This window comes from Diorhabda sublineata, chromosome X (assembly GCF_026230105.1).
Source record: "Diorhabda sublineata isolate icDioSubl1.1 chromosome X, icDioSubl1.1, whole genome shotgun sequence".
Lineage (NCBI taxonomy): Eukaryota > Metazoa > Arthropoda > Insecta > Coleoptera > Chrysomelidae > Diorhabda > Diorhabda sublineata.
In genome coordinates this window covers 16264009-16281126 of record NC_079485.1, presented here as the reverse complement: position 1 = coordinate 16281126, position 17118 = coordinate 16264009, and the positions used below count along the sequence as shown (strand labels likewise).

The window sequence follows — 17118 nt, the reverse complement described above, 5'->3', positions numbered from 1 at the left end:
ATATATATATATATATATATATATATATATATATATATATATATCAATATATAATATTTTGATGTACTAGTTTTCGAATTTTTTCATTAATGTCAGCTAGGGACCAACAATTTTATAAAACATTATTCTTCATAACGGTAGCTGGATCAACGCTACCAAAACGTTGACATAAAAAAGATTGTGTATTGATTTACCAAAAAAAAAAAACAGAAATAATATACCATAAGAAACATACAAAATATATTGGTTGTTCATTTATGCTGAATTATTGATAATTTATAATTTTTTTAGTTTGTCTAGTTTTTAATGAACTTGAAAAAGTTTTACAATATGTATTTGAAAATCTGAGTTCGCAATAATAAATTGAAAATGTATTTCCTATGGCTACAACAGATTGCATTTGTTGCATACCACTCAGGAAGAATTTTTTCTATTTTTCCAACAATTTTCTTTTTCAAATTTAATATTATTTTATTATCTGAAATTTTCCCTATATTTTTGTCGAAGCTATTAAGTACTATCATGGTGAAATTTTTCAATAATGTTGTTGGAGTTTTCAATACACACTTATCATTTAAATAATAATTCTTATAGAATATAAGAAGCTCTTGTCCACTGTTTATGTCATCAGAAGCTTCTAAACTGACTTTACAGTCTTTGCAATCGAAGTGATCTAAATATTTTTTAATTAAATAACCCCCAAAATATACTACAGAACAAATTTCTAACGTCGCAATATCATTTGAATGTACCTCGGAAGAAATTGAATTGGTGGATGAATCCGTTTGTTCAGATGATGATTCTTCTTCAACATTTAATGAAGCAGTGCTTCATTGTCATCTGTTGGTAAAAGCAGTATATTATCATCATCATCCAGTTGACTGCCTGCATTAGCACTTCTAGGTGACCTCATTAAATTGGCGACAATATTTATCTTAAATACAGCTCCAAATGATTTCACTGTTGGGTTTCTGTTATACCCTACTCTTTGACGAAAATCAGAAAATTGATTTTCAAGTGGATCTTGAATTAGTCTGCCTGTGAATAAATAATTGAAACCTCCATTTTTTTGATCACTTGCAAATTGTTTAACGGAGTTAATGGTGAGAAGAAAACCATCAAAGCTATCAAGTCTGGTCAAATTCCCTTTTTTCCAACTTTGTATAGATTTTCCAATAAATCATATCCTGAGCTTAAAGCTACTAGCACTTCTGGATTCATATCGCTCAAAACACGATTACAGGGTTTTGTTGAATGTAAACGTGTACTATTCAGGGCATCGAATAAATTGTTCATGGTTAGAACAAAGTTAGCCATGTTTTTAGCTGTACTTGAAATAAGTTCAACAGTTTCCAAAGATGTCATTATGACAGAATAAACACTGACTCAATAATAATTTAACCTTCATTTTTTCGAAAGAATTCGGATTGTTTTGCCTATCAGTCAGTTTCAATAAAGCCTTTCCTGTTTTGCTCCTTTTATCAAGATTAAACTTTTCGAATGTCAGAAAAAAATATGAACTACCCATTAATATGAAACTATTGTTCAAAAAATTGTTTCTAACGCATTTCAACAGATGGGCAGCATCAAAAAAGCATAATATTTTTTCTCATTATGAAAAAAATAAGGTTGGTTTTGTTAACCCCCAAATGCTTTATGAGTTTCTGATTGGTAGTTGATAAATCACATACTATGCCTATATCTAGTTTTGTCTCACTAAGTTTTTCCAATGCCTTGGTAATTATACACCATAAAGAAGCATATGACACCCCACCATTCGATACAAATAAGGCAATAGGAATTTTCCAGTTGCTATAGATTTCTCAGATCTTGAGAACTAGAACTTCAATGGCAGGGAAAGGCTTTCTTCCAAACTCGCCCAGATCTTCGAAACCCTCAATTAAATCTGTTGTTGTGGAACAATTAATATCACCATCAGTTTCCTGGAACAGTCTCCGTGAAAGTGACAATAATGTCGACACTTTTTGTTATTTATACATTCCATAACCTTAGAAAACCTATAAACTAACTCATTATTGAGTATAATTTATATGAGTTAAAATAAAGGAACAAACATACTATAAGGATAATTTCAGAGGTATTATAAAGCCTTTACTATATTCAATTTAACTAGAGAAAGAAATTCATAACAAGTGCCTATCCTATCCTATTAACTTCTTACTCATACAAGGTAGTCCAAAATCCTGTATGTTACTTAATAGAGTGAGCAATATATCAGTTTCCTGAAACAGTCTCAGTGAAAGTGACAATAACGTTCGACACTTTTTGTTATTTATACATTCCATAAATCTTAGAAAACCTATTAACTAACTCATTATTGAGTATAATTTATATGAGTTAAAGTAACAAACATACTATAAGGATAATTTCAGAGGTATTATAAAGCCTTTACTATATTCAATTTAACTAGAGAAAGAAATTCATAACAAGTGCCTATCCTATCCTATTAACTTCTTACTCATACAAGGTAGTCCAAAATCCTGTATGTTACTTAATAGAGTAAGCAATATATCAGTTTCCTGGAACAGTCTCCGTGAAAGTGACAATAACGTTGCCACTTTTTGTTATTTATACATTCCATAAAGATTGCGGCGAATTAAGTCTACTTGGAAGAAATCAATGCAGTTGGGTACACCATTTCATGTTTTTTTATAGGCTATCGAATTATTCACAGTTTTCCAAGCTGTATTTTCTGGTATGTTCGTTAAAGCTGTCTCTTTCAATGAAAAGTATTTTTCGTGGCCTCACTTTAATAACTTTAAGTAAACACTTTTAATTATCATTTTTGCCCGCACGGGTTAATGCGCTGTTTGGTAGACATTTTAAGATACTATCGAACTACATAATACAGTTCCATGGCTGACGAACTGACACAGATAAATGCGTTGGGACCATACTTAATCCGATCCTGTTAAGATAAAAAAGTAGAATTCTATTGCATCTCATATATTAACTTCTCAGATTGTGAAAAATTCTATAATCATTATAGATTAGAACGAAAAAATTATATGGCGTCAAAAATTTTTCTTACAGTGGGTTAGAAATAAAAGACAAAGTTTGTATAAAAAATTTCTTTATACAATTTTTACCTCCCCTATAAAACCCCCGAATAATTGCAATCCATTAAAGTGATCATATTAAAAAAACCACACTTAGTAATTCAAATAACAATTCGACTATACAGTTTTTGTTAAAAATGGAGAGTGATGAATTTTTGAATAAGAGATTAACTGATTCTGATTTCGAACAGAAATTAGCCGATATGGAAAAGTTAGTTTGAACCAGTGGGTTCGGATTGAGGTAGGAGAGATATTATGGAACAATAAAGGTGCAGAGCAGTAAAAATCAGTATAATTTCAACAAAAACTGTGTAAATTCAAAAAGTGCACAATTATAACTATCTTTCCACTTTTCCAGTGTCTTCAACAAATTAATAATAAATCTATGCTATTTATTGTTGCGTTACCCTTGAAAATTTAATAGTTCTATAGTTGATTACAGTAAATCGAGGCAACACTTTTCCTAATCCAAATTGAAATTTTTATGCAGATTTCACATAAGGACCACAACCTAGTATTTTTGTCTCATTTTTCTAATAATCAACCAATTATCATAATATTTGAATAGATTCTGCAATTAAAGCGATATGCCTTTCATGTGAATACAAATTATTTTAACATTCTCAATACATTCACTCTCACACATAAGATTTAACTTAAAATTTCAACGATTTTGCAAAAAGTGCGGCAGTTGCTTGAGTTTTATCGCCGTTGAAACGTCTTAATTCAAATATCACTTGATCTCTGCTAAAACCCATACTGATCAAATCATTAACATCAGTTTCGGGAAATGATTCTATAGGAACATTTGTATTAATTTGACTTGAAGAGGCAGCAACAGCTGAAAATAACGAAATCACCTTAAAATTAAAATCAAAAAATTTTACTAGAATAAAAACATCAACTTACAAGTGCAAATTTGTATTAGAAGGATAAATTTTAACACTATTCTATTAAATTTTGCATAATAAGTGGAATATCTATATTTGTTTATATTGTATTGCTATACCTACAAGCTGTTTGTTAGTTTTCCAGGGTATTTTTCAAACTGTCTGCTATTATTTCTTTTTTTTTGAAAAATTTAGTGTTCCCCAATAATTGACAAAAAATGGAGAAGATAGAGAACAGTCATATCAAAAATACTAAATTTTTTCAACATCGTTAGACAAAGTTATAATTTACATCTTGCTGACAAACTTACCAAATCGTCCACTAAAAATTTTTATACTGTTTTGATTGACACAGTCAATCTTCGTGCTTCTGTTTTGTAGAATGAAGACACAAAAACGAGAATTTGAAAATTTCGTACGTTTATTGAAATTATATTTGATAGATGTCAGTTTGAATTTTTATGTTTCTCCTTTGTTTTATTCTTGGATGGAGTGGTAGGGAGGAATTGGATCGGTTTTCTTGGAATCTTTTTCTCTCTGAAAATAGGTTAGGTTAGTTATGGTTATATAGGGAATACAATTTGCTTAGTTTAGGGGTTCTGAAAATAAAAAGTAATATGCTGCCTTGATTTGATTTCAAAATCTACCAAAGGTTGCAAATTAATAATAAAATACTCAATATCCATGGGTTATGAGCTTCCAACACAAACTACAATTCCTCACAGGCTTCCTTAGAAGGCACTGGACTATCAAGGGGCACATGATGAAAAATAGGCCTAGTAGAAACTGAAGAACGCAGGGAAAATTTCCAGTTCAACCACTTTTAGAATACCTCGTTTTGGACAAGAAACTTATAGGAGAGGATATTTAACTTAGGAAAGCCAGCATGGATTGCAATGTGATGTAAGCCCTAATCAAATTGATTTATTTATCTATGAGTTATACACTTATCCAAGATCTCCGAAACTACTGTTCGATTTATTTGTTTAAAACTCATTAAATATGCAAGAAATGTTTAGTCATTTCAAAAAATACTAGAAATGATTGAAATAGATATGGAAAATAAAGATTTTACATTTTTACCAATCCAAACAAAATTAAAAACTGCTTATTGGACAAAATAATCAACAAGTTCAATAGAAAATTATTCCACAAAGGAAAATTGAAGCAAATATAAATTTTTTGGCATATGTGATATAATAATGACATCCCAGCACATTACTACTTTTATAAATCCCTCTGTACCATTCATATTCAGGGCGATGACTAAAATAGTCTGTAAAATTTTGCAGATATTATCTGTAGTTTACTACAGAAAACCTATAAACTAACTCATCATTGAGTATAATTTATATGAGTTAAAATAAAGTAAAAAACATACTATAAGGATAATTTCAGAGGTATTATAAAGCCTTTACTATATTCAATTTAACTAGAGAAAGAAATTCATAACAAGTGCCTATCCTATCCTATTAACTTCTTACTCATACAAGGTAGTCCAAAATCCTGTATGTTACTTAATAGAGTGAGCAATATGTCCAGGAATATGCATGTACTTCTTAATGTACACATTTTTGTAAAACTTAAGAATAAGGGGCATACAACACTTTAGAAAACCTTCTTTCTTCAAATATTAGTTTTGTTTATAAAATTCTTTAAACGGCCCTACGGTCCTTTGAGAAGCAGAACCTTCTCAACAATTGACTGCAAATCCTTTCTGTCCTGAGCATGGTGCCTCTAACGTCAAACCCCTAGCTGGATCAGGTCCGCCTCAACATCCTTCTACCAGCGAATTTGCAGACTTGCTCTCAGTTGTAAAAATTTAAGATGTACATTTTTATTTTCAATTTATTTAATCTCCAAGATATAAATCTACTTACTATAAATGAAAATGTGATATAATAAACCTCAATCCTTAAAGTACCCTGTATTCATACAGGATGGGATAAATGGTAACATGAAATTAATTATAAAAAAGTCTAATAATCATTCCCAAATAAGAACTTTGTGAGTTTTAATGTACATCATTTTGGACCACCTTGTATGTATTTAAAACTAATTTGATTGTGATATAAATATAATATTAACCTTGTTGGCTATTTTTGATAGCAGTCTGCAACTCTTTGTCCTCAAACTCCTTCCTGGACCTCAGCGCCACATCTTCTTCTGATATACTACTCAGTCTTGCACAATCCGGCAGTTCACTCTCTGGTAGAAATCTAGTTTCTGTGCCAGTGGTTCCAATTCGCAAAACATTATCTTTGAGATCGATGCAACACTGATGCCTTTTCAACATATCCAACCCAAGCAGCATGTCCATAGGTTGGTCTTCTAATACAGAAAAACTAGTTGTGAGGAAGACGTTCTCTATTTGAATTTGTACCATGTGGATTCTTCCTATAATTTTTTGTACACCTACTCCCTTAGCTATTCCTGCCCATCGTGTATCTACAAGTCGCATCAAGTTACAACGTTCTGCACAACGGCTTGACATTATTGTGGTCTGTGCACCTATAAAAAAGTCATTACAACAAATAGTGAATGTTGTTTAAAAAATATACTAACCTGAATCTATGAATGCAGTAACTGGATATCCATTCACTCTACAATTTATATAAAGCATAACAACGGTGCCGAAAGATTCAGGATTATATTCCATAGCTGCTTCCATATTAGCTTCAATATTTTTTTGACGTATTTCCTCAGCAATGAGGCGCTGTGCCTCTGTATCAAAGGGATCAGCTTTGAGCATCCTCAGTCTCTGTTCCTCTCGCTCTTGTCTAGCTCTAACTTGTTCTTGCAGGACTGTTGCAAATGTGTCTTGAATATAAAAAAAATGTAAAAGCACATAACACAATCCAAGTTTTTTTACTCACTTATGTTACCACTTAAGAGAGCATCTGCTAATCTAGGATTATTCTGCTTTAAAAGAGCAAGTTGATCAGGATTTGCCAAGAACATTTCTTTAATGAGCACAGGATCATCTTCAACCTGCCTATTTCTTGTACTATTTGGAATTTCAATATTGCTGAAGTCAAAATTTGCTAAAATATTTGTTAAATATGTAAAATAGTTTAAATAATTAAGTGTGAAAATTAATATTCAACTCTAAATATATGAAATTATGTGAAAATGATAATTTAAGAAACTAATAAATTATCTCAAAATGAAATGAGTATCTGTTAATATCAAAATTTACAAATCTTTACTTATAGAAGTAAATTTCTCTATTTTTAGAATTCTGTGAATACTGCACTTGATATTGAAATAAATATGTTTTTTTTTAATAGAAAAATTTTATAATTGGCACAAATATTTTTTCAAAATATACTAATTAGTAAAGCCCCTTTGAATAGCATGCATACATCAAAAATACAGAATTATAAATAAATCAATAGTGAAAGATATTTCAATATTTTGTATAATATATGAGTTAAACAAAAGTATTTTCACTTACCAGATTGATCTAGACTTAGTTGGGAACTACTTTGAATATGTTGAAGAGTAACACTATCTCCATCCTTAATTCCGAGCTCTTTCAGTGACTTCTTGTTTTCCATCAATGGCCTACCATTAAAAGCTATTGCAATTTCAGAAGCCGGAAAACCAGATTCGATCTCACAAAACGCTTTGAAATTTTCTAATTCTAAATCTTCAGATACGTCCAAATCAAATATAAAATCAGTCAAAGTAGTAACTTTTATCTTCATTTTCTAGTATAATATCCAGCAGCAAGGGTTTATTTTTAAACGTTAGTTAGCACTGTGTAATTAAATTAACTAAAAATTTTTCTTCTCATATGTTCATTGTCTGAAAGCTATACACTTTAATAACAATTTATGCTAAACAATGACAACGTCTTTGAAAACGCTTTGTTCGACCAATGAATCAATGTAGAATGACTTGCAAATTGACCCTTACAAAAATAACTTATTGTGGATATTTTTTCTAATGTTTGTGGGAAATCGTACCTCAAAACAGTGAAATCAACCAAAATCACAAGGTTATTAACCCCATACTTCACGTTGCACGAACTGTTTTGTTAGAGGTCTTATACATCGCCAGAATGAGAAAGGGGTACGTTCTGTTTTCATCAGAATATAAACATCAAAAATTCTTGAAATAATGAGGTATCAAAGATAGGATAATTTCTTATTAAACTTTCTGTAAGTTAGAGTACATTAAAATAGATGAAGGAAATATAGATACAGTAAACAATGATTTCATCGGAACACATTCCTTTTAGCGAAATGACAGTGACAAGCAGTCTAGGATTTTCAACTTAATTCGAAATCTACGGATACCGGATACTAGGCAGTGGAAATGACGTTACAAATCGACGCCATAATGTTTACTCTTTCTGAAACACACTGAGCCGTTACGTTAACTTGACATGTTATTTCCTTCAACTCTCAGAATTATTTATTTATTTTGTTGCTGCATCAATATTTTAAATATACAGCAAATAAGTCACTATTTTACTTTTCTCATCAGTACAATTATGCCGGTGTAATAATTTAAAGTGACGTCGTATTCATGACGTCATTATCATTGACTAGTATTCTGAAGTATATTTCAGAATGAAGGCATCCAAATAATTTATAATGCAGTTTTAAAACTTTTTATATAAATGTGTTCTAACACATTATATTTTAACATTTACATTTCTAAAATAAGAAAAAAATGACTTCTGCTCTTTATTTAGAACATTACCTGGATAGTAAGTAATTTTTTTTATATTATTACACGATTTTTATTAATTACTTTTAGGCTTGGAACATTTACCTGTGGAATTACAACGCAACTTTACTTTAATGAGGGAATTGGACTCGAGAGCACAGGGCTTGATGAAAAATATTGATTCTCTAGCAGATGAATACCTTAGAAATCAAAAAACGCTCACTAGCGATCAAAAAAAAGAACGGTTAGACAAAATTCAAGGTTTATTTAATAAGGCTAAGGTAAAATATGTTCATTAACTCACCAGTATGTTTTTTACTTCCTTTTTTTAGGAATACGGAGATGATAAAGTACAATTAGCAATACAAACATATGAATTAGTTGATAAACATATTCGTAGGTTAGATAACGACCTGGCAAGATTTGAGTCTGAGATCCAGGATAAAGCATTGAACGCACGTAATCAAGAGGAACCTACTGTTGGCAAAAGTTTGTATAATATATATTTTTAAATATAAAATATTGTATGTGTTATTTTAGGAGGTAGGAAAAAAATAAAAGATGGGAAAATGGATAAAAAGAAACGACCTGGTAATTCCAGTGAAGAAGATTCTACAGGTACAGTTAAGGGAAGTAAAAAAAAGAAACAAAAAGGTGCAGGAGGAGGTGGTACATCAGGAGGAACTGCAGCTAGTGGTGCAAAAGTTGCGGCAGGTGAGGGTTCGTATTATCTCATGCTTCTTCATTCCATACTACATATTTTACAAAACTGCTACTCCATACATCATCACACTTCATTTTGAAACTGAATAAGAGAATCTTAAATAAATTTTATTCTAGTAGCTGAAGCTGTTGCTGCTGTATTGCCAGGTTTAGCTGGTATAGCCCATCCTAGTGACGTTTTAGACATGCCCGTTGATCCCAATGAACCTACTTACTGTCTATGCCATCAAGTATCTTATGGAGAAATGATAGGTTGTGACAATCCAGATGTAAGTATTGATTTATATAAAATTTTATAGATTAAGATAATAAACTATTAATATGTGAAAAATAATACAAATTATTTAAAATTGTAAACTTATTGTTTATTAACAAAATTGAAGTATATTATTGAACAAAATACAGTGAAGCAACTATCATTCTAATCAAGGAAAATTCTTAAATAATGATTAAGTAGAAGTCAAAATGTTGATTGAATCACTATTTATTAAATATATATTTTTAGTGTCCTATTGAATGGTTCCATTTTGCATGTGTTGGATTGACAACAAAACCAAAAGGAAAATGGTATTGTCCAAAATGTACTCAAGATAGAAAGAAAAAGTGATGGTATCATACTAAATATGCTGCCATCCCATATTGTCTTTGTGCTGAATTAAGATAAGATATGATTTATGATGTGTCTCAAATTGCATGTAATTTATTTAATATTTATCATATAGATCCTATTGATCATAATTTTTTTATATACTTTTTTTATCTTTAAATATATTATTGTTATATATATTTATATATATATATGTTGATATATAAGAGTAGCAAAGTCTTATTGTTCTCTTAATAAACTTTTTACACATTATATATTGAGTATTTTTACCACCACATAATTTTTTGTCAAATATTAAATAAGGGGGATGTTTCTAGATCAGATAAACACTATATTTGTTTTGAAAGGATCCATAATTTGTAGGGTGATTTTCACTGTCAGATACAGATGAAATTAAATTATATCTTGAATTTATGAGACTGGTAAAGAACCTCATCCAATTCCTTTAAACTCTGATGATTGTATTGGCTGCAACAATCCCCAATGTTGGTATAGATTGAATAACAAGAATTAATCCAGTTATACTCATATTACAAAAAACACATCTGAGGAAATTATAACAATGTATGTAAGACCTAAATTGGAGTTTGGAATGTGGAATCCTTATTTTGTTATTGAGAGGGTAGATTCCAAAAAATTTTAATAACTCTGAATAATGTTTAATGGAAAGGGTAGTAACCCACAGCTTACTAATCTCAAAGAGGAACGATTTTGAGGAGACCTAGTGAATATTACTGAAGTTATATTTTTCAATCCAATACATCTAAGGAGATACTAAAATAGATTAGCATAGGAATGTTCTACTGGAAGAGACTGCAAATTTAATCAATTTAATGCAAGAGTTGTTAAAGAAAAGTCTATTAGGATAGAAACAGCATCAATGGCTTTGTATGTAGTTCAAGAAAACTTATCCAAAAATGAGAATTTGGTTTCCTTGATTTTCTATGCAAGTTATTTTGAAGTGTGTGAAATAGATTTTCTAAGAATTTAGTTTTGTAAAAACTTCAAAATTATAGAACTTGATTTTACACATCTATGGCCTTTTTTAATTATTACTGATATTTATCAAAAAGTTATGAATTTCAATGTTAGATATGTTTATCACGTTATAATAAATTCAAATTTCATTTTTATTAATTGAAAAGTTTTTTGAAAATTCATTGAAAAATAGTGAACATTTTTCATGAGTCATGTAGTTAAAGATAAAAATTTTAATTTCCTATGACTTTAACCGAAATTAAATGTTATGATTTTTTAAACATACGATTTTTTTTGTTAGAAAAATCGGAATTTTTCGTTAATTCTAGCTTTGAAAATATTAGTAATAGAGGAAATACATTAAATAATCTCAAAGTTTTCAAATTATACATTACAGAGCTTATTTTTAACTATGACCCTTATGAACTAAGGGTCATAACGTACAAATTTTTCTCTGGATAGACAATATTTATATTTTTTTCTCAGAATTATTGGTTGTAATGAACAAACTATTGTTTGAATTATATATTTAATTAGAAATTCATAAAAATTATGACATAATACAGCTCAAACGAACACTTAAGAAATTATATATAATTAAATAAAAAATGTTAATACAAGAAATAAAATACAACACAAAAAACAATTGAGTATAATAACATTTATTCAAATATCTTTTTTATTAAGAAGAGGGGAGAATGGTCATGCGTACTATGCGAAACCAACCGATGTGTGAACCAGTACGACCCACTTACATTCTTCTTTTTTATTATAATCCTAGTTATGATTTCTGCACCAGCGTTACCAATAGACAAAATGGCTATTGTTCACCGAATTGACATTTCCGTTCTGTTCACTGCATTATTGTTCTTTAATCTCTTGAAAGATTCCTTGGTTTCTTCCGTCTTCATCTTATGTTCACCTTAGCTTCATACTCCTATATGGACAGTTTCTATGAGTGTTCCGACTAAGTGAAACAAATAGTGTATCGTTCTCTCTCCCTCGAGCGCTTCAGTTAGTTCTGCGCATCTTTTGCACGCATAAAGCATGCGGAATATAGATAAAGTGTCTAGAACGAGACAGAAAATAAATACTGTCGGCACCGTAACGTAGAGACGTTTTTTCCATAAGAACTGTCCATATAATCGAATTACCATTGTATAAAGAATAGGATAGTAGGTTAACCTTATGAGGATATCATTTGACGAGGTAGACGCCACCAATAGATGGCAGTGGAGAAAAAAAGATAATTCGTCCATTTCAAATGATATTGCGACGTTAGAAAATTGTTCTGAAGTATATTTTGGGGGTTATTTAATTAAAAAATGTTTAGATCGCTTCGATTGCAAAGACTGTAAAGTCAGTTTAGAAGCTTCTGATGACATAAACAGTGGACAAGAGCTTCTTATATTCTATAAGAATAGATTCTACATTTTTGGGGTTTTATAGTCTTCTTAATGGAGATTCAAGTTGTTTAGTGGATTTTGTCCATTTCTTTCTGTGGTCAAAATTAAGAGCTACTTTGTATATATTTCCAGAAAACAAAAATCTTAGAATGTGAATAATGTTCCGAAGCAACACTATCATACTTTTTAACAAACATTTTGAGATTTTGAAAAAGTTTTTAAATTACAATAAATTTACTTAATTTGTTAGCCATTCGAAGTTCCGAATATCGATGACGGCATTTCTTCAAGAAAGGACATATTGCACAATTGATGAATTCTACAATGTCATTAATTGAATTATTAGTACGATATTGTATTGTAAATTAACTGAAAGTTAAAAAAAACATACAAAATAGCCAGGACTTATTTTTTCGCCTCTATAAAATATCATCAAAATATGAATGTTTCAAAAATACATTCATGACCGAAGTTCTGAAATCGCAAATTCATATTATTTCAGTCACCAAAGGAAAGTATATATATTTTATATACCTTTGTGCAAGGATCCTTCTTTCTATCCCAAATTTAAGTGATTAACAGATTAATAGAAAATTATTTGTTTCATTTGCTAGTGCTACACGAATTCATTACAAAAATATTTTTTTATACATTGAAATTGGTGACAAATTATTAGTATTGAGATTAAGTTTATTTTCGGTTCGAGATGAATACATGCTATTACATTATTAGAAACATGACATTTCAAAATACGCCCTATCTATCTATTGTAAAGATTCCTATCGAATAGGTAATTTGTGTCACTGTCGTAATAAAAAGTAAAATCGGCAACAATGTACTGTCGGTTCGAATTTCGAAGATAAAGAAAACTTCACATTTAGTTGGGATATTTCCAAAAAAAATTATTTGTTGAAAATAGTGCTGTTTATTTCAGATGGCACTAAGCTAGGGGTCATTTTTATGAAGAACGAGCGTTAAAGTAAGTAACTAGATGGCGTGCAAAATTGCCTCAAATGGTTTTAACATTGTCACTGTTCTACTATCCTATTCTTTATACAATAGTATTACATATATGACATGCATCTGACATTATTCGTATCGTTATTATTGTAAATCTCCATTTTCGCTTCCATCTCTATATCCAAGTATGATCTTGTTGCATTTTATTTCATTTCTAATATCGTTCTGTTGTAACCAAAGTAAGATCATGACTTTAGTTTCATTAGTTTACACTTCTCTTTTCATGTTTTATATTTTTTTAATCAACTGTATCTATATTATTAATTTACAAAAAGTCAACAAAAAATTTAAGGGAAATGCTATAAAAGTTTTGAACGTCGTTCAGCACCTGCGTGATTGCCAAGCATTGCGCAATATCGATCTGTCATAAAAATACACATTTTTCGACGATCTTAAAAATGTACGTTGTAGTAAGAAACTATATAATCCCTTTCAAAAAATATGTTCCCAAACGTGATAGTAATGAATATATGATAAAAAATGTTATTAATTTTTAAAACAATTCTATAATGAATATAATTAAAAAAATAAGATATCTGGATTGTTTGCGGTGGTCGTATACCGTACCAGTGTTGTGTTATTTGGCGTTTTTCTTTATGATTTGGATGTTAGCAGTACCTTTAAAGCAAAACATAAAAATCGTGAAGGATTTGAAACTCGATCCTGAAGATTCATTCGAAATTAGAATAAAAAATAGTAATTTTAATACGGACAAAAAGGGAGGGCAAGAATTTGTGGAAAGAAACGAATATCTTGTAAACTCGAACGATGAAGAATACACAAATAAAGATAGCACTAAAATACTAATGGAAGTTTTTCAAAAGTGAGTAAATATGACAATTATATGTTAAGTTAAATATATATTTGAATGAGTTAAGGTTTTCAATATACGAGGTTTGATCAAAAGTACGTGAATTATATAAAAAGTAACAAGAATATTGAAATGAAGTACTGCCTTTGGTTTTCTCAATTTTTTTCTTTAGTAAAAGTAGGCAGATCAGCGATACCTAGTCAAAAAGTATAACCTACTTAAACCTAACACACATTGGAATGTAAAACAACAGATATAATAAACGCTAAATTTTTGTATCAGGGCGACATTAATTTTGAATGAAATTAATTTTATGCACGATCTTCTTACCAATCAGTGGAAAATCATCTGCAAATGCATCTGCTCCGTACGCGATTTAAAGTCCCTCACGAAGCTCTCGCATGTTTGCATTATTAAATTATTGATACCACTTATAAACAGTCTTCAAAGTTATTATATTATTACAATGAACATATTTTAACATTTCGTACGCTTCTTTGGTACTTTTTCTAACAGACTTACAAGCCAAAACGAGTCCAAACTTGTAATTTCTTCTCTCAACACATTAGAGGCCATGCCATTTGAAATATATGAATTGTAAGTGATTACAGTATTTTTTTTATCACACCTTATATACAGTGAAGTGTAAACATAAAATAGGATCTTTATTAATACACCTTTTTTAAAAATTGTTCAGGGCTGATAAAGATAGAAATAAAAAGCTCGATTCTAGAGAACTAGCTCAGTGGATAAGACGGAAAATAGTCGAGCACATTTTCATAGCTGTAAGCACAAATTTAGATCTTTTCAAAAAGATTGACGTGAGTCCTCAAAATGGGGTAATAACTTGGAAAGAATACCACACTTATTTTTTGAAAAAAAGGGGTTTTAGCAATAAATACGTCGATGATCACGATGAACGTAGACACAAAGGACTACAAAGATCATTGAAAGGTATAAGCCTTGTTAGATTATGTCACATTTTGAAGGTAGTTTTTTTTTAGAAAAAATTATGAGAGATAAAGCATCTTGGATGGAAGCTGCTAGATCTAATCCGGATTCACTTACTCTGGAGGAATTTTTATCATTTACTCATCCAGAATCCAGTGTAACTAACCAGTTAGTGCTAGTAGACGAACTTTTCGATAAATTTGATAGAGATGGCGATGAATTATTAACGGAAAATGAATTTGCTGTTTTGCAAACTGAAGGTATGAAGAATAATTTTTATATATATTTATATCTAGAACTTTAAAATTGATATTCCCACTTCATTCTGATAAAGTGGAATTTGAATAAAGTGGAACAGTTAGGTTTATCACGACTGTTGTTTACTTACGTATTAATTGAACTCCAGTGTATAATTCAACTTCTGGGGCAAATACGTGGTGCATAAACAACTTCTATTTTTTAAACTATTGGGATCTGTAAAACGCGAACTCTTTACCAATTAACTTTAAAATCTTTTTTGAGTTCGTTCACTAATTGAAGTCGAATCTAATTTTTTTCTTCATCAACGTTTTGCACTAGAACAGCAGAAATTTTATTCCTTTCTAGCTCAAATTATTCCGTTTCCGCTCTTTCGTCATAAGCTTCAACTTCCGTAGAATCAGCGCCTGAATCGTCATTAGTCACTGGCTCATTGATATCTGAATCACTGGATGATTCTGTTTTATTGGTTCCAACGGTTTTCCCAGGTTCTACAATCAAATTTCCTCTAGATGGCGCAGCAATGAAACGCTTTGCTGTAAATAATTCACGATTAAGTTATTAGCATAGTAGTATCCTGATCATCTTCGGATGGAATTTTCCGAAGAACGCGTTCATGATCGATCGGATAGATTCCTGTTGATATTGATTAAAGTAGCAGCGAATAGTCGTGGGAAATGTTTTCTATTCACAGATGTTTGTTGGCAATGAGATCTTTTCCAATTGACCAATTGATCTCTAGGCTGTCTTTAAAACACGGAAAAAGAATGAAATTAAGTTTCGTAAATTTGTTTTTAATACTGTATAAATTTTAGGTAACGGCGATGAAACGTTAATTGTGAGACAAGATGAAAACGAACGTAGAGCGGAATTCCGTAAGACTATAGATCTAAACGGTGATGGTAAAGCAGACAGAAGAGAATTGTTGCATTATGTAGCACCGCAAAGTCCTAGGCACAGCGAACACGAGGCGGAAGCTCTTTTGGCGTTAGCTGATAACGATCACGATCAAATGTTGTCTTTAGATGAAATCCTCGCACATCCGGATTTGTTTTTGAAATCCAAAATGGTAGATACTGCCAGAAGTTTTCACGATGAATTTTGATACTAGGAATTGCTGTCTAAAAGTGAATTAGTTTATTGAAATCATTATTCGAAGGGAAAACTGTCAGGATTCCTTTAAAAAGCAATTTTTTTATATTATGGGAATTTAATCAACCTCATTGGAATTGTCGTTTTTTTATTTTTGTAAAATAGTTTAATGTTGAATAAAAGTTATGTCAACTAACTAACTAGTTTGATTTTTGAATACCTTGACACCCTGTATAATTAGTACTTACAAAGAAAAAGTACGCTCAGTAACTAAGTAGCCTTATAAATTACAGTTCCTCTAAGTAATAAAAAACAAGTACAAAGTTACTTTAAGTATGTGGATGAAGTATACTAAGCACACTGCTTACTTTCAGTCTCTGAGGACGATAAGTTGATTATCGAAACGCGCGTCAGACAGTGTAATTGCGAGTTGTTTAATTGAATATCATCAACGATTCCAGAAATTCCAATTTAAAACTCTAAGTTCTAAAACTATTTCCACTACCTAAATGATTCAGAAATGTTTATGCTCGACTGTATATTGTACAAGGGCTGATTCCTTTGAGACATCCCTGACATACTAATAATAAAAAACTAGTAAGGATTTTTTTTTGGAGACAAT

General features: G+C 30.4%; 3 protein-coding genes across 6 annotated transcripts; 2 read left to right on the top strand and 1 right to left on the bottom strand.

The window, feature by feature from the left end:
- Nucleotides 1–3077: 3077 nt before the first annotated feature.
- On the bottom strand, nt 3078–8242 carry LOC130450829 (protein DDI1 homolog 2). The gene is made up of 5 exons (XM_056789476.1): nt 7428–8242; nt 6847–7014; nt 6536–6790; nt 6059–6481; nt 3078–3921 (listed from the first exon to the last, which is right to left on the bottom strand). Exons 1-5 carry the CDS (start codon nt 7678–7680, stop codon nt 3737–3739), a joined length of 1284 nt encoding a protein of 427 aa, XP_056645454.1. The 5' UTR covers nt 7681–8242; the 3' UTR covers nt 3078–3736.
- Nucleotides 8243–8550: 308 nt separating this feature from the next.
- LOC130450830 (inhibitor of growth protein 5) lies at nt 8551–10224 on the top strand. Of its 4 annotated transcripts, none has more exons than XM_056789480.1 (6): nt 8551–8690; nt 8741–8931; nt 8983–9139; nt 9191–9364; nt 9494–9642; nt 9879–10224. In XM_056789480.1, exons 1-6 carry the CDS (start codon nt 8654–8656, stop codon nt 9978–9980), a joined length of 810 nt encoding a protein of 269 aa, XP_056645458.1. In that variant the 5' UTR covers nt 8551–8653; the 3' UTR covers nt 9981–10224. The 4 variants fall into 4 exon arrangements, with proteins under 4 accessions (XP_056645458.1, XP_056645457.1, XP_056645456.1 ...); XM_056789479.1 differs by having other exon boundaries at nt 9491–9642; XM_056789478.1 differs by having other exon boundaries at nt 9191–9370.
- A 3224-nt stretch (nt 10225–13448) lies between these two features.
- LOC130450904 (45 kDa calcium-binding protein) lies at nt 13449–16692 on the top strand. Its single transcript, XM_056789614.1, has 4 exons — nt 13449–14207; nt 14893–15149; nt 15200–15406; nt 16220–16692. The coding sequence occupies exons 1-4, from the start codon at nt 13894–13896 to the stop codon at nt 16507–16509; spliced, it is 1068 nt and encodes a 355-aa protein (XP_056645592.1). The 5' UTR covers nt 13449–13893; the 3' UTR covers nt 16510–16692.
- Nucleotides 16693–17118: the final 426 nt, after the last annotated feature.

Bases quoted from the DNA above. Each gene is read 5' to 3' on its own strand.
- LOC130450829 (XM_056789476.1), bottom strand. From the start codon at position 7,680: ATGAAGATAAAAGTTACTACTTTGACTGATTTTATATTTGATTTGGAC. The intron at 7,015-7,427 runs GTAAGTGAAAAT...CAAATATTTTAG, and splicing joins ACTAAGTCTAGATCAATCTG to CAAATTTTGACTTCAGCAAT. The intron at 6,482-6,535 runs GTTAGTATATTT...ACTTTTTTATAG, and splicing joins TACTGCATTCATAGATTCAG to GTGCACAGACCACAATAATG.
- LOC130450830 (XM_056789477.1), top strand. From the start codon at position 8,654: ATGACTTCTGCTCTTTATTTAGAACATTACCTGGATA. The intron at 8,691-8,740 runs GTAAGTAATTTT...AATTACTTTTAG, and splicing joins TTTAGAACATTACCTGGATA to GCTTGGAACATTTACCTGTG. The intron at 9,371-9,490 runs GTTCGTATTATC...ATTTTATTCTAG, and splicing joins AAAAGTTGCGGCAGGTGAGG to TAGCTGAAGCTGTTGCTGCT.
- LOC130450904 (XM_056789614.1), top strand. From the start codon at position 13,894: ATGAATATAATTAAAAAAATAAGATATCTGGATTGTTTGCGGTGGTCG. The intron at 14,208-14,892 runs GTGAGTAAATAT...AAAATTGTTCAG, and splicing joins CTAATGGAAGTTTTTCAAAA to GGCTGATAAAGATAGAAATA. The intron at 15,150-15,199 runs GTATAAGCCTTG...GTTTTTTTTTAG, and splicing joins ACTACAAAGATCATTGAAAG to AAAAAATTATGAGAGATAAA.